The sequence below is a fragment of the Solea solea genome, chromosome 8 (genome assembly GCF_958295425.1).
Source record: "Solea solea chromosome 8, fSolSol10.1, whole genome shotgun sequence".
Taxonomy (NCBI): Eukaryota; Metazoa; Chordata; class Actinopteri; order Pleuronectiformes; family Soleidae; genus Solea; species Solea solea.
In genome coordinates, this window is record NC_081141.1 from 22,224,441 (window position 1) to 22,245,130 (window position 20,690).

The 20,690-nt window shown below is 42.3% G+C and overlaps 1 protein-coding gene across 1 annotated transcript; it reads left to right on the forward strand.

Annotated features, from left to right (window-relative positions):
• The first annotated feature begins 197 nt into the window (after positions 1-197).
• On the forward strand, positions 198-15,925 carry lnpep (leucyl/cystinyl aminopeptidase). The gene is made up of 22 exons (XM_058636547.1): positions 198-617; positions 2,942-3,036; positions 4,248-4,450; positions 5,337-5,448; positions 5,603-5,860; positions 6,727-6,917; positions 7,024-7,162; positions 7,418-7,552; positions 7,660-7,780; positions 8,685-8,836; positions 8,933-9,046; positions 9,156-9,287; positions 9,417-9,551; positions 9,824-9,978; positions 10,076-10,164; positions 10,882-11,065; positions 11,145-11,301; positions 11,488-11,672; positions 11,754-11,915; positions 12,585-12,725; positions 12,817-12,898; positions 13,020-15,925. Exons 1-22 carry the CDS (start codon positions 590-592, stop codon positions 13,149-13,151), a joined length of 3,102 nt encoding a protein of 1,033 aa, XP_058492530.1. The 5' UTR covers positions 198-589; the 3' UTR covers positions 13,152-15,925.
• The last annotated feature ends 4,765 nt before the right edge of the window (positions 15,926-20,690 follow it).

A 20,690-nucleotide genomic window follows, 5' to 3' on the forward strand; every position in this document is an offset into this window, starting at 1 on the left:
TGGACCGAATAAGATTGACTGGGGGCCCGGAAATGGCCCACGGGCTGCGAGTTTGAGACCCCTGACTTTTAAAGGCAACACAAAAAAAAGGTGTGTGTTGAGTACAGCACTCTGGCCCCGCCCCTCCTCAGTATATCACCCAATCCGGCGCGAGCGTCGTAATATGATGGGAGGTTGTCAACAACTGCTCGCTTTGGAAACAAAGTGACATTCACTCAGTCGCTCGCTCTGTCTTCTTGATGTTCGTGTCAGAATGACAGTTGTTTACATGTTTCCGTGCTAAGGCAGACATTTTAAACAAACACCTTCCGTGATTTGTGTGACTTTCAGTCAACAGTTATGGACGACAAAGTTGTGCGGAGCAGCTAGCGTTCGCTGAATGAATGTCAGCGTGATTTGTTGGAAGTTGGTTGTCTCACCGCTAGCTCGCCTGCCGTTGTGTCCACAGAGACCGTGATTAAAAAGCAGCCACATAACATCTGCGGAGCTGCCGTGAACGTGCGCTTGTCCTTTTGTTTTCGGACGCGAAGAAGCTCTGTGAGATATTTACACATATACATATATATATTATTATTTTATTTGTTTTACCATGGATCCATTTGACAACAACAGCACAGGTAAGCAAAGCCTATAAGAATCCTCTCAGTGTGGGTAAGCTAACAAGCAGCAGGCCAGCTAATAACTGACGTTAGCTGCCTTCAAGCTCCCACAGAGTGACATTTACCGGAGGACATGTCCACGGACATGTGGCCTAGATTGACTTTAGACAAACCAAACGAAAGCTACGTCTGTGTTTTCAGAGTCATGTGTGTCTTTATTGTTGTCCCTTTACAGTTGAGGAAGTGTCGGAAGCTAACTTAATCGCATTATCAGTCTGTTTACAGTGGCATGATAATGTTTTATTGTACATGAGACTGCTGCGTCTTTACTGTCAAAATCTAAATTAGAACGCTCCATAACGTAAAGGTTTTATGCCCCTTAAAGTTGAGCAAAACGTCTAATAAGGCTCATGCCCAGATATGAACATTAGCAAGAATGAAATAAACAACCTTGTAATTGTTTTCCTCTCCTCGTTGTCAATATAAATCAACATATTCTTCTTATTTTGTGTTTGTACGGTACCCTTTCTTATTCCTTATCCTAATATTTACGATTATAATGTAAGCCATAACATTTTACATGTAAACACAGCATCTATCATTACAAGAAAGAATATACACACTTTGGGAGGCATTTTAGATGTGCTTTATATATGTTATTTAAACTGCACAATGCTTTCTCACTGTTCTAACAGTGGCTGTCTTGTCTTTGTTGTAACACAGCAGCACTGTTGTTTTTGTGGTAATAACAATGTTTTGTCTTTGGTGCGGAGCTGCAGATAACTCGTGCTCGGCCCTGGCTTCCAGCTGCCATGGCTCCTTTATAACCCATGTTATGGTCCCAGGGCGTCAGGGGTTTTATTAAAACAAACACATGCGCCAGTGAACACACACGAACAGGAACCAGTTGTCTTGAACGAATAAAGCATAGACCAAATCACAGTAATCTCACTTCCCTTTTTTTGTAACTTGGTGATTTTTTTTTATTGTTGCTGAAGAAACAATCATCCATTTTTACTTTCACTTTTTAGCCCATATGCTTTTCATTATCACAAACTTACAGAGAACTGTGGAATAATTTTTACTAGGCATGAATCAGTGGTCAAAAACTCCGACCGATATGTAAGTGACTTTCAGGAAGAGCACAGGCAGCACAGACAATATCCTACTTCCTGCTGTGTTTACATACAAACTAGACAAAATGCACTGAAGTTGTTTGTTATTCCCATTCGCTTAATTGTAGTCTAGATCATAACCATTACATGAAGCAGCTCTGTCATGCAATTTAACTAACAACATAACATCATAACAACATCGTAGAGCAGTAAGAAATAGGTGCGTCTTATATTTATAATGTTATCTGCTCTGGACATTACACATAACCTACTACTTAACCACTAGCCTATTTTTAAACATTCATACCACAGTAATGAAGTCCAGACATGAGACAATGATAGCCTATATAGTCATATCAGCCACTCGCCTTCCTTTTAGGGAGTTGTAGCTCACGTTTTTGTTGTCATTTGGAATTCTGAGAACAATGTGCTTTCACTTTCTGTTACTTACCAATTCCCAGTCCATCTCCATCACCAAGTAAGACTGAAAATGCTTTGTCTTTACCTTGTAGAAAATGCAAATGGAATGTGGTGCAAAATGGGAGACATGCACTGCATAGCATTTCCCTACTTAAGATATTATTAAATCAGGAAGTGGAGCATGCCTCTTATTGTTTCACAAATTATGGAGGAGAGAATCTGGCAGCCGGCAAAATCACGTAGATTGTAGAGGGAGCTCCTCCTATAATGCTGAAGATGCACATTATTTTGTGGAAATGTAGACTTTAAAATGCAGAGGCACAGAACATGTTTGGATGATTAACATTCATTACATTTTTATATTTGCTTTTTTGACAGGTTTTGAAGCCAATTTCAAAGTTGTTGGGGTTTTTTTTGCACTGTTATAAAACGAGTGTACTCTGCAAGATACTGAATGATTCATCATGTCCAAACAAACTTAGTTTATAATACTTCTTGTGTCTGTTTTACCAGTTATGTAGGTCAAAGTATCAGGAAATATCGCAGGAGATTTTTCTTACAGGAAACTAACCCAGACACCACCCCCCCCTTCCCATCAAAGTAGTTTACGAGTTTTATGTTGAGAGCACGTTCAGTGATATTGATAAGTCCTTGTTTTACTGTTACATAGTATCTATTTCGTTGTTTTTAGAAAGCACATATACATTCATACTGTAAGTGTGTGTCAGTGTAGCTAAGAATCTGCTCTTTCTCACACCTTTCAGTTCCTCTTTCTAAAAGTGATTTCTCTGATTTCTCCTTTCTCAGACCGAGCAAACCTGCCGAGAAACATGATTGAGAACAGCATGTTTGAAGAAGAGCCTGATGTCATGGATTTGGCCAAAGACTCTGCAGCATTTCCGGTACACTCAGTTCCTCTAATACTGTGTATGTTATGCACATGCAAACCCCTTCAAGGGGCTAGTCTAATAATTTGCATATCTCCCATTTCATATTTGCTCCACTCTGCACATTTCTCACGGGCACTTTTATTTGTAAATCTTACATATTCATGATTGGCTAAGAATCCGATCATTTGAGGATGGCTTACGCCGTGATACTCTGCTCATTTGCAGCTCGGCCCGTTTGCTTATCTAAAATTATTTTATGGGATCTTTCATATCTATAATAAACACAGAGTAAATTACTTTGAGCTAAAAGGAAAGCGACTTTATTTCAGTGTAATGAAGGCGCTGGATCCTCACGACGTTCATAATATCAACAGTATCCCTTTCTGGTTCAGCAGTGACCCATTTTCCCCCACAGAAGCCATTTAAATTTGATCTTATCTTTACAATGCACTTGCCCTTGTGTCAATATCTGTTACTTAAGGGCTTACTGTATCAGTCACCCAACAAAACCTCATATTTCATTTCCCTTTGTGTTCTGTTTGGCTAAGATTATTATTTTTGCATGTACTGGATGAAATTACAATAAAAAAAACATTAACCTGTCATCTGTGGCCTGCTGTTTCAAGACATTTCTGTCTTGATCATTTTCATTTATGATATGATATACCCCTGTGCTAATTAATGTACCTGGCTGGAAATTAAATCCACTTTAAAGGTATTACATGTAAAATTTCTTTAACTCCATAGAAATTCATATTAATATTGAAGTTACTGGGCTGTTTCATTCATTTTGGTAGTTTTTTTTTTTTTTTTTTTAAATGTGGTACTCCTGCTACGTTTTGCACGGGGTTTGCCTCTGAAAATCACCAAAATAACAACATTTTAACAGCTCTAAATGCTGCTCTGTACTCAATATAATACCAGCACTTAAGTGTGAAGGTACACCTCCATTAGTCCTGCAAGTATTTTACAAAAGAAGCTTTTATCTCAATAAATGATTGGAAACGGAACAGAGACACTTGCTTTTACTCGGCTGTAAAAAAGGAGGATTATTCCCTCAATCAGGAAGTGAGCTGAAGCTCGTGATCACACTCTGCTCCCCAATGTCATCAAACTAGGCCATATGTTATTATTTAGATCGAGAGAGAGATGAAGTGGCAGAAATGACGTACTGTGCATTTAACTTGAGAAGTAAGGCGTGTGCTTTTGTGTGCTTTCTGCAGACATTTCCCACCCTTGACCCAGACGAGGTGGTGTTTGAGCCCAGTAGTTCACGGCTGCTCGTGCGAGGCCTGGGAGAGCACGACATTGACGAGGACGAGGAGGACTGTGAGTCTTCGGCCCGTCTGCTCGGCATGTCCTTCATGAACCGCAGCTCGGCTCATAGGTCCGGCTCTTCCCCGTACACCAGACAGTCTCCACCCAGGTAATGGCCTGAGAAAGGTCATCTTGAGAGCTGTGTAGTATGTTGGTATACGAAACATTTGTCTCAGTCGCTACACTGCTGTTTCACAGCATTACTCAAAGGCTTATGCAAAGGTAGTTATGAAATCTGATTTATTATGTGAGTCTATTATACTTTACCTTAGTTTCTAAAAGTTCTATTTTAGTATTTTTAAAGTACTTTTTCATGACCATAGCTTTTACATAGCATTATCATTATTATTAAAGTAACCTGTGGAGGTGTTGGTGTACATCCTGTTTCTAGATCAGCAGAGAAACATTTCTCATCTTCACCTTTCGACATCCTGCCCGAAATCTTGTGGTTACAGTTGCTAAGTAAAACGGAAATTGTGTGGGATTACAAATGTAGTGCTTTTGAGACTCTATCTTCATTGTGTACTGATCAAATAAAAGGAATGTCTAATGCATCATGAATTGGCCTAAAAAATGAAGCGCTACTTAATATACAACAGTCCATTTAATCTCTTGAGCAGTTTAAGTGCATGAAGATTGTAGCTGGGTAAGATTCAGTTTACTACATCACCATCAATTAAATGTAGTAATTAAATGCCAAAGTATTTCGTCTTCTACACAGAAACAAAGAAACCTTTGCTGGTCTTTATTTGACTGAACATTCTGAAGTATGGTTAGTTTTTTTTCACAGTGTGGCTGCCTCACTAACATCAATTCTAACCGCATGTGTGGCTTATAGACAGCCTGTTACTGTCTGTTATCTGTTGAGTTTTATGATGCAGATATGAAAAAACAAACATGCAGGTTTACATACTGTATGTGGGACAATGAGTAACAGAGGACCAATTTTGCACTGCTGATCTTTGTATGTACCTTTTTTTTTTTTTTTTTTTAAGGTCATGTTCACGTCCCTCTGCCCGGACAATGGTTGTATGTGTGTTATTACTGGTGATAGTGGCATCTATGACTATGGTACTATACTTTTTACCTGGATGCACCTTTACTAAGGTAAGAAAAATATTCAGTTATTTTTTTCCCAATTGTAGTAACCTATGTTTCTTTGCATTAAGCAAATATCTTAAGTTGAAAAAGTCAAACAGTTTCTCTTGCTCAATCTCAAAACAATTTCCTTGGCTCAAACCAACCCTCTGTCCTCCTGCAGGCAGGCTGTCCTAAGACAAACAACACCGCGCCTCTCGAGCCCGTCTACCCCATCTCCACAAATGGCAAACCTTTTCCATGGGCCCAGTTCCGGCTGCCTTTCAGTATACATCCCGTTAGCTATGACATCACCCTGAACCCGGACCTGGACAACATGACCTTCACTGGGTGCACCGTCATCACTATGTCTGTCCATCACAACACTTCGCTCATTGTCTTTCATGGTGCCAACCTCAACATTACTAAAGCTTCCTTCAAGGTGCGCGTGGAAGGTGTTTGTGTGCAGATGATACTTTACAATGACAAACTTAAAGCGGAACCATGCAGGATTTACCCTAATATAACCGCTTTGGAGTCATTGTAACGGTTAAACAGCTTGATGTAGGGAGAATGGTCTACTGTCTTTCAGCCGGAAACCTGGGGAAAGTCTGGGGTCATGCGGCATTACACACACACACACACGCCTCCCAGCTGTAAGATCAAGGCAGCGATAGCCTTATTTTGGACATTCATTAAGGCCGAGCCGGGGGAAAAAGAAGTAGGGAAAACTGTTGTCTGAGAAAGGGATGAATAGGAAATGGCTGTCTGACAGAGCGTGGGGCCACACACGAGTAAACATCAACCAGTTTGCACCAAAGTCATGCCGAAGAGGTCCGGAACCTCTTCTGTGATTATTTTAAACTACAAAAATGATTTATCAAAAACTCTCGTCCGAATAACAAGAACTAAAAAACACAGAAGCATGCAAAGGGGATGCCGACCTGGCGTTTTTGCTATTGCACTTGTAAGTCTCTCTGTTTTCTATGTATTTATGTGTGTTTGCACATGGCTCCATGTCTCCTGTTTGGCAGCTCTGTTGCAAACAAATGCACATGGCCAGAAGGGGGGAGTGTCAGCAGGGAGTTTTTACTACAGTGAGGATAACAGTAGACACAAGGGGGAGCTCCATAGAGAAAAGGAGACTTGCAAAGTTCTGCTTTAAGAGTGACTTGAATGTCATTCCTGAATAATTGACATCTATACTATGATTTTTTTTTTTTGTGCCTGAAGAAAAGAAATGTTTCAAAGCTTTTTGCTTTGGTCATCTTTTTCAGTAGTTGTCAACTGTTCGATCCTCTCTTCCAGGTGGGTGATGGGGAGGCACATGATGTGACTCTGCTGGAATACAAACCCAGGCAGCAGTTAGCCTTTAAATCAGCTGCAGAGCTGAAGCCGGGCCAGCTCTGCGTTCTGACCCTGGACTACTCTGCCAGCCTCTCACACACTTACGATGGTTTCTACAACAGCTCGTACACGGATAAAGATGGAAACAAAAGGTACGCTTGACTAAACATCTCTGCTGTGAGTATTTTCACCACTGACTCAAAGCAGTTGCTGTAAGATCTTTTAGCACAATCGTCCTCATGTACCTGTTGTCACTAGGGTCCTGGCTGCAACCCAGTTTGAACCTCTGTCAGCCAGGAAGGCCTTCCCTTGCTTCGACGAGCCTGCTTTCAAAGCCACCTTTCTGATTAAAATCAACAGGAAAGCAAACTACATGACTCTTTCTAACATGCCCAAGGTACTGTAATAATACTGAATCAAAGAAATGAAATGTATGTGCTCAGTGTCCCTATCTCAGGACAGATATTTAAAATGCTTAATGTGCAGTAGAACAGCATTTGCAGTCTCCCTCTCTCTCTGTATAACGTCTCTCTTTGTCCTGAAGAAGCTGTGAGTCGTTCCTGTGACCGCTGTCATTTTAAAAGCTTAGATTGAGAAGGATTTTAAGAAGAATGAGCACAGTTGAGTGAAAGATGCATGCGTTTCATTTCAGGCCAAATCCACGCCACTTTCAGGAGGCCTCGTGCAAGACGAGTTTGAAAAGACCTCTGTCAACATGAGCACCTACCTGGTGGCGTTCATTGTTGCTAATTTCTCCCCGGTCAGCAAAAATGTCTCAAAAACTCAAGTAAGTCTGACACAGACGTAACTCTGTGATGATCTGATGATGATGATAATATAATATAGGTTTTATATTTAGTATTCAGCGATTGTTTGACGCCTGCTTTGCTTCAGGTGTCGGTGTATTCAGTGCCGGAGAAGGAACAGCACACAGAATACGCTCTGGAGACGGCCTCCAAACTGCTGGAGTTCTACAATAATTTCTTTGAAATAGACTACCCCCTCAAAAAACTAGGTGAGTACAGTAGTACTAGGTGTCATATCTTAGCGAGGACACCTCATAGAAAATAATGCATTCCCTTGCCCCTTACTCGAACCTCAACCATCACAACCAGGTGCCTAAACTAAATCTTATTCTAACCTTAAGCCTAGGAACCAGGTCTTAACCCTGAAAAAGCGCTTTAAAGTTGTGGGTCCCAGACAAAATGTCCTCACAAAGATATAAATACAAGTACACAAACACACAGAGTTAATACAATATGTACTATATGCACATGCTTGTTTTGGCCCCTCTAGGGTTGTGAACTGTTCACATTAGAATCAATAAGGTAAAGTTCCTTGAGATTTAAGTCATGAACAAAGTTCAAACACCTCAATTTGACCCACCTGAATAAACAAGTGTGCACTGAACTGAGATGTCAAATATTTCTCCATTACACTAAGTTTTTTTTTCATAGATTTAATGCTTTAAAGTTTAGGTCTCTTTTATTCAATTGATATTTTTTTATAATAGTTGGTTTTAAGAAGTTGCTGACTGATGAAGTTCTTTCTCTCAAAGTGTCTCTTGTAACAGACGGTAAAAAAATGTAAATGTGTTACATTCTATGACGCCATGAAATGTGTTTTTTGTGTGTTCTGTCACGTTAGCCGGTCTTCTTATTTGTCTATATCTATGCATATTAATGCTCGTTTGCACTACACGAATCTGTACAGACACAAAAACAGAAACCATGTTAGGAGACAAAGCAGCTCACAATTCTCTGTGACACATGAAGCTTCTCTCTTTCTGTCTCATTAGGAGTTTTGCTCATTCTCTTTGCTCAGATGCACATGTGGTTTGTACAAATGTACAAACCACATGTTGGGGACCTTTGTTTTTTTTTTTACTCACCCAATATGCTCCGTTTCCCTTTCGCCAGATTTGGTAGCCATCCCAGACTTCCTGGCAGGTGCCATGGAGAACTGGGGGCTCATCACTTTCCGAGAGACCACCCTGCTGGTGGGCAAACAGTCGTCGCCCCTGGAGAAACAAGTGGTTGCGTCCGTCATAGCGCACGAGCTTGCCCATCAGGTAGCTTTTGTCCTCCTTTTGTGTTTGTGAAAGGAGCAGTGAGTGTGGTTTTAGCGCTAGCTCATGATCTTGTATCTCTCACCTGTTGTGTTTCAGTGGTTTGGAAACCTGGTAACGATGAGATGGTGGAACGACCTGTGGCTCAATGAAGGCTTTGCCACATACATGCAGTACACGTCCCTGCAGACAGTGTATCCCCAGCTGGACATTGTACGCCGTAGCATCCGTCTCATGCATTACTTGTCGCGTACTTTGGAGCAGATTAAAACGTCCTCTCCGCTGTGTACATGCGCAGTTCATTTCTTTTGTTTGTTTGCAGGGTAACTTGTTCCTGGCAGTGCGTTTCAGAGCGTTGGACAAAGACGCACTTAACTCATCCCATGCTGTGTCAACAGAGGTGAACGCAGCAGAGCAGGTGGAAGAAATGTTTGACTCCGTCTCATATGAAAAGGTGAGGGGGGGGTGACACCGGAGGAATTGTTGTTTTAATCACCTTATCAAACTTCCATGTCCTCTGGGCGTCACACTGAGCTTCAGGTGTGACCACAGACTCTTCAGGCCTCTCTCTCCCTGTCTTTAGGGTGCGTCTATACTTTTGATGCTGAATGCTTCGCTGCCAGGGGATCAACAGTTTAAAAAGGGTATCATTCAATACCTAAACCAGTTCCGTGGTTTAAACACAGACACCAATGACCTCTGGAACAGCCTCACACAGGTGTGTTTGTGTGGTCTTCACAGTGCTCTTTAAATCTAACTTTTCTCAACCCCGGTCCTCGACGACCCCTGTCCTCCATGTTTTAGATGTTTCTCTGCTCCAACACATCTGATTCGATTAGTCAGCTCATCATCAAGCTCTGCAAAAGCCTGACAACACAACCCACTCATTTGAAAACATGCAGGACAGCGGTCCCCGAGGACCAGGATCTGGGAAAAAAACCTGGTCTCGAGAAATGCCAGTGAACACAGATTTCTCTTCCCATCTTTCAGGTTTCAATGCTGAACCAGAATGTGTCAGAGATGATGAGCTCGTGGACTTCACAGAAAGGCTTCCCATTGGTCACTGTGAGCCTCAAGGGCGACCAAGTGACCTTCACCCAAGAGCACTTTCTACTCACATCTGATAATGCGACACATACGTCCACGTGGGTCGCATTAGCACAAACTGAGATCAACTCACAGATCATAAAAATGCTGTAATCAACCTGTAATAACCATGTAATGTGCTCTCTCTCTCTCCAGCTTGTGGAATATTCCACTGACGTACGTAAACGACAGCTGTAGTTCGGCCCCTGAATGCAGACAGGTGTTTACGCTGAAGACCAAGACAGGTAAAACACTTTGATTCATCTTTTACTTCTCAAGATAAACCAGTGTTGTTGTTGTTGTTATTGTTTTTTTAAACATTCTATATGGGGACCCACTTTTTAAAGATGACAAACCATTGTCACCCAATTCATGGGATTTTTATTGCCTTTACCGTAATACCTTATATTATTTTGAATAGGTAAACCAGACATTTTCAAACGATTGTATTTGATAAATGAATTGTATGCATGCATGTTATGTAAAACATACACATGTTAACAAACAACAAGACATACTATGATAAACCAACACATACAAGACAAATGGGCTGAGACACTAAAAGAAAGAAGAAAAAGAATGAATGACAAATAACAGTGATGTCACATTTTAAGCAACATATTTAAAGTACTGTCTATTGGGAGTGACTTATCAAAATTAATTGTAAATGAACAGAAAAATCTAGTGCAGCATATTTTACCATAGTTTTTTGACCAAATATATTCTAATATGATTACAGTCAAAAACTTGGGAAATGGATTATCTTAATCCTGACAAGCTGGCTTTTTGTTTTAAGATCCTATGCCATATTATCGGTTATTGGTTTGCGGCATGCGGACTGCTGTGTGCCCGGGTTAGACTCAAATCTTTAGTCTTGTGTTTTATCGCCGTTTCTCCCCCAGAACAATGTGAGTTTCCTGACCGTGTGCGCGTGTTTCTCCACGTCTTTGTCATGATTTCAGGCACTCTTAAACTGCCGGGCAGTGTGAAGTGGCTGAAACTGAACTACAGGAACACGGGCTTCTACGTCGTCAACTACGGAGACGAAGGCTGGGCTGCTCTTAGGGAGGCTTTGTCCAGCAACGTCGGTGTCCTTACAAGTGATGACCGGGCCTCGCTCATACACAACATCTTTGCTCTCTCCAGGTATGAGAGACAAATTCTCCTTTTCCCGTTTTCACTCTTTTCCACCACTTTTCCCCTCACTTGCTTTTGTGTTCAACAGACTGGGACGCGTGTCCTTCCATCAAGTCCTCAACCATTTATACTACATGACCAATGAAACGGAGACCTCTCCAGTGACGGAGGCCTTGTTGCAGCTTCAAAACATTTACAGGCTGCTTGACAAGAGACAGGAGGTTGGTCTGGTGGCTCGCATGAAGGTAATAAACACACACGCTCTCCTCATACTCAAATATAATCATTATCGTGGTGAACCAAAAGTGAAATAGGCTGTTTTCCTAAGTTCCTGTTGCCCCATATAGTGTTTAAATGATAGTTTATGATAACATTTCTACTGTTTTAATGTTTGCGTACTAATCTTTTCTTTTCTTCCTTTCCTATGACAGAATTACATTCTGCGTCAGTTTGGTTCACTGATGGCTAACCAAACGTGGGGAGAAGAGAACAGCGTGTCTAAACAGGAGCTGCGCTCAGCCCTGCTGGAGACGGCTTGTCGTCTGAGAGAAGAAAACTGCATCAGGCGAGCCAAAGCGCTGTTCAAACAGCACGTCGAGTCCAACGGGACGATGCGGTACGTAAAAAACACACAAGGGAAAACCTCCGGGAACAGAGAAGTAACACACGTTCACACGTTTCCCGTTCCTTTCTGTAGGATACCAGGCGATCTGCAGCGAGTTGTGTTCACCGTGGCTGCGCAGTCAGACGAGGACTGGGTGACTCTGCTCAACATGTACGCCAACACCACATATGATGCGGAGAAGCGGAAAATGATACGGGGCCTGGCGTCCACGCAGAACACTCGCCAATTAGTATGGTAAGCTAGTGTGTCTGTGTGTGTGTGTGTGTGTGTGTGTGTGTTCCAGGTAATACTCATGTTACACAGTCACACTTTGGGGACTTGTCTTCCTTATGGGGACAATTACATTTTAAGGCAAAGGCATGTTGTATGGTTTGGATAAGGTCAGGGTAAGGGTAAGGTTAAGGTTAAGGAGATGGCTATGACCTGGATGACTGAGAACCTTCACAGACTTCATGTAACTGGATTTACTAAATCTAATCTTGAAAGGAAGTCTCATCAGTGCTCTCTGATGCACAGTCTATGTAGCACATGAGTTGTAACTTCTTGGCTGACACCTGTAGTTCAGTGAGCACAAAGGACACGTTTTTTTTGTTAAAATGAAAGATTTCTGATTTTTCAGCTCCTTGAATGTGAATATTTTCTGGTTTCTTTGCGCCGCATAACGAAGAAATCGTTAAAAGTGAATCATTTTTGGTTCGTGGACAAAAGAAGACTTCATCATTTCCAGATCTAACATTTTTCAACATTTTATGGACCAAACGATTAATAAATTAAATTGTCGTTAGTTGCAAAACCTAGTTTGAACTACGAACGGGTTGTTTTAAAGAAGTTTGAGAAATCATTTGAGGCGACTGTAGCGACGTGAAGAGCGCTTGAACTGAGCACTTACTTCATCCTGTGTAGGATTCTGAAGACGGCTCTGAACGGAGACATCATCCAGACACAGGAGTTGCCCTTGGTCATCAGCACTGTGTGCAACAACTTTGCTGGCTACTTGTTTGCCTGGGATTTCATCCGAGAAAACTGGGACCGACTCATAGAAAAGTAAGCGTTTGCTCTCTGGCTTCACGTATGTTCTAAAAACTAATAAAAGAACAAGATGAAAGACACTTTTATTACATTGTTCTCACTCTAGGTTCCCTGTGGGCTCGTATGCCCTCCAGTCAATCATCAAATCTTCCACCTCTCAGTTCTCCACACCAGCACACCTCGATCAAGTACGTGCTGTAGCATATGCCACTCAATGAATTGAATCTTTTCATGTACGTAATGAAGTCTGAATTGAAATAAGATGGACCTGGCCACAGCTTAACATGTGTTTTTGTGTGCGTGGTGCAGGTGCAGTGTTTCTTCTCCAGTCTGAAGGAGCGCGGCTCTCAGATGAGGAGCGTACAGGAAGCTTTAGAAACCATTAGGCTGAATCAGCGCTGGATGGACCAGAACCTGTCTACACTCCGAAAATGGCTCTAATACAGACACTCCACCTCGTGTCGGGCTCAGTGACAGACGAACGGAGAGAGTGTTGGAATGATAACAGCAGTGTTTGCACTACTGTAGGGACTGTGTCTCCTAACTTTATCCACAGAGAAGTAAACAAACCCAGAGTCTGTCTTTCACCTGGCTGGACAAGGTGTCAGATTTTCTGAGACTGGGACCTGTAGATCCCGAGCTCAGGGTGCCAGTCCTGGTATCAATCTCAGTCCTCATTGAGGATAGCGACTGATCACTGACCACATGAGGTCAGTTTGACACCACTTCCCCCCGCCCCCTTCCCTTTACTCAAATATACACATAGACATCAACAAAATGATGTCTGTACACGTGATTGTATGTGTTTGCACAAGTCCAGGATGGATTGGGAGCATTCAGACCTGTACTTGGTGTAATCCAGATGTGATTTAAATCACTCAGGATGGATGTTCATACCAGGTCTGAACGCGGCTCAGTGCGTTTGACAGCGAAGCCCCATGTCTAACAAAGTGGTACAGTTCGGTTTCGTATGACACCTTTTGCAAGTACGCGCTCCTTCGATTGTCAGAATTTGTGACGGTACCAAAATGAGCATTCCGTACATCCCCACCTCTCAGTACCCTTCTGCTGGGCTACCGAGCGCAGAGGTCCAGCACCTGAAGAGTGGAGCTGGAACTGGGAATGTCTGTTTGTCTGTTTGTCTGTTTGTTTATTTGTTTGTTTGTTTTTTTACGCGTGTCATTCTGGTGTGATGTCACGCTATTTATATACAGTAGCTGGGTGGAAACGCAAGTCAGACCAGGTTTTTGTACCACTGTGAGCTCGAGCGCTCTGAACCGCTTTGTTGAAACGCAGCCAAAACAAACGCAACCTCCTCAGCGCTACGTTGCGGTGTCGACCAAGCTCTCACATAATGCAGTCCTCACGCCTGAGCAGACAATCAAGCTTCTCCCAAACTTAGGCTCAGCTCGCTCTCAGGCACTTCACTCCATGAGCTGTTTGATGGCCACTTCACAAAAAAGAAAAAGGAGCAAGTTTGAAGAATGTCTGTGTGTTTGTGTCGTCTGTAGACGCAGCTGCCGCTGACCCCTCCGTACTCGAGATGTGTTAGGGTTCTTAATTAAGCTACGCTCATGTCACTGTCGTACTACTTTAGTCATAGTTTGGCAAGAAGACTGGGGGTTTATTTCACCGATAGCTTTATATTTCTGCATCACATGAATGTACTGACGAAACCTCCCCACTGTGTGCAGTAGATGGCGCGCTGCTCACAACACGTGCAGATTTGAATCAACAGCCAATGTGTCTTAGACGAGAGAAGGCCGCGCACACTGGAGCCAAATGTTTCCTTCCTGTCTTTCCTCCTTCCTTCCTATCAGCCCAATTTACCTCAAATTTAAAGCGTATCTATTTTAATTGCTCTCTCGCGATCATTGCGGTCTCTGTAAACTCATTCTTTACCTCCGCGTGCTTGTATAAACTTGTAATTATGATGTAAATATGCTCAAGCCGACTGTACAACCCTCGCAGTTTTAGATGTTAAAACATTTTTACATATGCTTTATTTTCTGTAAGCACACTATATGTGTATATATGTATATATATATATATATATATACACACACATATATATATATATATACTTATTACCGTGTTTCCTGATTTTAGAGCACCCACCACAGGGAGGTACGTTGTTGTTGTTGAATGTTTTAGTTTTAAGGGCTAATGTGCAAAGTGTATAGAAGGACATCCGTATTGGCCGTAATGAGTCTGTCCAGCTCATTGGCCAATAAGAAATACAGAAGATGAACCAGCTGCATTGCTCCTGATAAAAACAAACAAAAAAACATTTATTTGCTCCGAGATGTTATTTAAACACAGTTGTACTCTCTCACTCCAAGCTTTATTTTAAGTCCGTACTCGTCGACTTCATCCTCTTGCGTTAATGAAGATAATTGCTGTTTTATTTAGATTTTTTTTGTCACGCTTGTGTTTTGAATTTGTGGTTCTCATATTTGTGTTACAGCCTCTATGTGTGAATTATGTGTTTTATAGAAGGAATACAATCATTAGTGTAAAAGAACCCCTCTTCCACCTGACCGTGTGCATTAATGGGATCATTTGCTTATGTGTGCCCTTGTCACTCCTGCAGGTTATTTAGTTAGTTAGTTGGTTAGTAGGGGTGGTTGTTATGTTTTGGTACGGGTTTGCTGGTTGAACCTCAGAGCAGTTCCGTTTTACTGACGCTGTAAAAGAAACGACTGAGTCCACACTCTCCCCGGGTTAACAGTGGAGCGACTCACTCCAATCTTGTTCGTTCTAGTTTCAGAGACTGTGACCCTGTGATCCACGCCTACCTATGCCTTTAAGTGCACATTGAATAGTTTAAAATCCTGAATGTATAAAGGATTATATTATATACATATATATGAAGGATTGTACTGTTGTGGAGACACATTGTCATTCTAGACACTTTTCCTTTTAAATTGACAGAGGAGATCCCCTTTAACGAGTGGGACATTGCAATTAGCATGATGGCACATGATGATTTCCCCTTTATTTTTCGGTTAGGAAATGAAAATGATCAGGTACAGGGTTCAGTCAGAGCAGAGGTGTAGTAGAGAAGAATACCTTATGTATTCTGCCTTTAATGTTTTCTTTATTCTTGCACTGGGAGAAATACTGCAGATGCTTTGACAATGTGTTGCTTTCCATGTGAATGAAAAATAATATAAATAAAGTTGTTGTTTTTTTTTCCTGAAAGTGAAACTGAACGCTTCTCAGTCGTACCGCTAGATGTCTTTCTTGCTCTTCTAGAAACTTGCTTGTTTTGGCTGTTAACCTCTTTCAAATGGTTCACGTGAGAGACGCACGACTGCAGTTTAACTAATTGGCCTCTGTCTGTGTGTGTGTGTGTGTGTGTGTGTGTGTTTACTTGTGGATCGCTGCAGGATCTTTTCTGACCTGGTCAGGACCAGCAGTCCACACAGAGACCAAAACCTGGCCCTAATGATTTCACAATTAAGATTTGAATTATGATTGAGTGAAGGGTGAAGGAAGTGTTCAGGGTGGAGTATTTGAGCAAGAGAGCGAGGGAGTGGTGCAGTTTGGTGTATCTTACCAGAAAATGACTTCGGTAGAAGTTGAAGTAACTTTCTTTTTTTACTTTTTATTACTTAAATCTCAATCTGTGCCGCTTTATCTTTAAAATCTTTCAAATTTCCCCATGCATTATATTTTACATTGCCACAAATATAAAGTTTAACCTCAGTAATCCTTGACCCACCTCTCGTGGACATAAACCATAATATGCAGCAGCAGCAGCCTTTATCAGGTACTCTCAGTTCCGGGCTCTTGTTTATCAGTGAAGAAAAATCATTTGATGCTCTCTTCAAAATGTCTTTAGTCTTTCTCTTCCAGGACCTAGGCATACTGAAATTGAAAGAAAACATGAAATATAAAGAAAACTTCGTTTGGGGGTAGGTTGTAACATTTAAGAATGTTGTTCCAACTAACCCAAACTCTTGTATCCATGAACTAAAAACAAATATTTTATTTGACGTTTGCTACATGGTGCTAATTCTTCTCATGTGGAATAAGTACTGAAAAGAGCTTGTGGAAAGTGAATCAGGCGATTCCTAACTTGAATGTGTTACAACTGACCCATGTTACAACTATCCCCGGTCCCCCCCCCCCTTATCATTTTTAAATATGTTTTTCAAATGGAAATAAGAAAAAAATTTGTAATTTCACCCTAATCCTGACACTAACCTTAACTTAACCTTAACCTCACTTTAAAATGTAGTCATTTACATTTTTGGGACTTTTTGTGTGCGTGGGTTTTCTCCGGGTTCTCCGGCTTCCTCCCACAGTCCAAAAACATGCAATATGGGGATTAGGTAATTGGTCACTCTAAATTGGGCAGCCTGTGACCAAATGGAAAGGGAACTTGGCTTGTAACCAGAAGGTCGCTGGTTCAAGTCCCCACCAGGTCGAAAGGGCTGGGGTACCCAACCCCCATTGCTCCCCGGGCGCTACTTAGTGTGACAGCCCACTGCTCCTTATTCTAGGATGGGTCAAAATGCAGAGAATAATTTCCCTAAGGGAATTAGTAAAGTATCTAAAATAAAATTAAAAAAATTGACCGTAGGTGTGAATGTGAGAGTGAATGGTTGTGTGGCCCTGCGATGGACTGCCGAACTGTCCAGAGTGTACCTCGCCTATCGCCCTATGTCAGCTGAGATTGGCACAGCACCCCTCCAGTGGAGGATAGATGATGGATGGATTTTTGTCTCCATAATGATGACAAGTCCCCACAGATTTAGGTCCCCACAACATGAGGAATACCAGGAACACACAACACACGCAAGTTCATGCAGCTATTCTTTAAAAAAACACTGTTGACTTCCTTTGATTTGGACAGCATGACCGAAACACCTCCCCTAACCTTTACCACAACTAGTTGCTACTTGCTTAACCCTATCATTAACCTAACCACATTTTAAATCTTAGCCTTAAACTTAAACAGTTTCTCAGAAATGGACCACAATTTGGTCTCCAACGGTGTCGTGTTCTTAACATAGTGTTTGCGGGACAAAACTGTGTCTGAACACAAGCGACCACTTTATTATCCTGCCTCACCCACACATCCGCCTGTCATCACCGGACACCAACACACCAATACAAAAAGTGGTCAAGACTGTAACTTTCCAAAACAACAGCTCTTTTCTGCATACTCCAGGACATCTTCAGGGGTATCAGGTGTCCATGGTTGTGTCTCACTACTTCCTGAAATAAATCCACAATGTAGGATCTTGGCGTGCAATGGCTCTGGATCACAATTCCTCATGTTTTTAGTGTTGGTGACCCATGCTTGCTCTCCTGGAGACAGGTCACTGAGATTTCTTTGCCACAAGCAGCATCAGACATCCTCTTCTCCCTTTCCTGGCGAGACGGCGAGCTGCAGTCTGGCAGCGCACGATCCAGCTCTGAGGCACTGTGGTGCGCAGACGTGGACCCATGAGGAGTCGAGCGGGGCTGTAACCATCCTGAAGAGGTGTGGCCCCGTAGGCAAGTAGAGCCATATAAGGTTCATCCGCCTTTTTCAGGAGATTCATCACTGTTGGGGCCCGCTCATTCCGCCTCACCGTTACCTTATGGAACCTGTGGCTGCTGTGGCTGCTGGTGACATGTTTGAAACCATATGAGGCTGCAAAGGACGTGAAAGCTTGAGGACATCAAAGTCTCAGGAATGCCATGACGAAAAATTGAAGTGTGTGATTACATTCGTGAATACCTGGAATAGTCAACTACAAGCACATACATTTTGAGATTTGTGCCAAGGCCTGTAAGGGTATTGTGATGGAACGAATGAGCGGCTCCCTGTAATGGTGTTTCTCTTGGCGTTTCTCTCACGTCACACCATGAAAGAGATGATGATAATTGTTATTTCTCACTCACTCACTCATCTTCTACCGCTTTATCCTCCCCATGAGGGTCGTGGAGGTCAATGGTGCCAATCTCAGCTTGACGTAGTGCGAAAGACGGGGTAGCAGTCAGCGGTCCATCACAGGGACACAGAGACAAACAACCATCCACTTTCAATTTTGAGTGTCCAATTTACCTCATACCCTCATTTTTGGACTGTGGTTGGAAACTGAGAACCCGGAAAAAAAACCCACGCACACACAGGGAGAACATGCAAACTACATGCAGAAAGACCCTTGTTCCGACCGGGGCGCGGACCCTGGTCTTCTTTCTGCAAAGTCAAGAGTGCTAACCGCTCCGCCAACCCTGTGGCCCCTAATTGTTATTATTAATGTTATTACATTTTTGAAATGCACCTCGTCTCCGTCTCTCCTCTCATGTGAGCTTTTTCATGTGAAAAATGTGAATCTTCAACTTCGGTGTCATCAGTTCTACTCAATGGTTCAAGGACCTGGAGGGAAACCAGAACAATGCAACAAAAGTCAAGTTCATGCAGGTCCAGATTCTTGCTTCATGCAGGTCCAGATTCTTTCTTCACGCAGGTCAAGATTCTTTCTTCATGCAGGTCAAGATTCTTTCTTCACGCAGGTCAAGATTCTTTCTTCACGCAGGTCCAGATTCTTTCTTCATGCAGGTCCAGATTCTTTCTTCACGCAGGTCAAGATTCTTTCTTCATGCAGGTCAAGATTCTTTCTTCACGCAGGTCAAGATTCTTTCTTCATGCAGGTCAATATTCTTTCTTCATGCAGGTCAATATTCTTTCTTCATGCAGGTCAAGATTCTTTCTTCATGCAGGTCAATATTCTTTCTTCATGCAGGTCAAGATTCTTTCTTCATGCAGGTCAATATTCTTTCTTCATGCAGGTCAATATTCTTTCTTCATGCAGGTCAATATTCTTTCTTCATGCAGGTCAAGATTCTTTCTTCATGCAGGTCAATATTCTTTCTTCACGCAGGTCAAGATTCTTTCTTCATGCAGGTCAATATTCTTTCTTCACGCAGGTCAAGATTCTTTCTTCATGCAGGTCCAGATTCTTTCTTCATGCAGGTCCAGATTCTTTCTTCATGCAGGTCTAGATTCTTTCTTCATGCAGGTCCAGATTCTTTCTTCATGCAGGTCCAGATTCTTTCTTCATGCAGGTCCAGATTCTTTCTTCATGCAGGTCAAGATTCTGTCTTTACGCAGGTCCTGATTCTTTCTTCACGCAGGTCCTGATTCTTTCTTCACGCAGGTCCAGATTCTGTCTTCGTGCAGGTCCAGATTCTGTCTTCGTGCAGGTCCAGATTCTGTCTTCATGCAGATCCAGACACGTAACATAAATAATAATAAACAATATGCATGACCAGTGTACCCTCACAAAGACGAAAACTTTAATACATTTTCGCTACAATTTAGTTTCAGTTAAGTGTCCGCATCTGGAGTTTGAAGAGAGGGTGCTGGAAAGTAAGTGTTATAACGTGATACAACTGTTGTATATCTGCTCCTCTCTCTTCTGTCTCTACCCACGCCAACCCCCCCCCTGTCTCCCATTTTTCCTTTCACCCCAACCGGTCGAGGCAGATGGCCACAAATGTTTGTGTCTGGTTCTGTCAGAGATTTCTTCCCTTGTGATTCGGTGCTATACAAATAAAATTGAACTGAATAGAATTGAATTGAATCAGAAAGAAAATAAATGCTGGGAGGAGTTGGCCACGTGCATGGTTACACAATATGAAATTCAGGGAGGGAATCACCAGCGACAGCTCACGAGGCCTGCACCCGAGACGCTGCATGAGCCACGCTGATTGTAAACTGAGACAACAACGCCCAGTAGGAAGGACAGGCACAAGGCAGTACGTGAGACACACGCTGGTTGATAACACACAGGTATTACAGCATTTTAGACTATGATTAGACCCTGATTAGTAGGAGTGGATGAGGGATGCGTGACACACACTCAGCAGCACGCACATGCTGACCAAAATCTTAACAGGTGTGAAGAAAGAAAACCGACCTATGTGCAGATAAAAATCTCCACCTGCACCTGCAACGTGCAACATTTGCTCCAATAC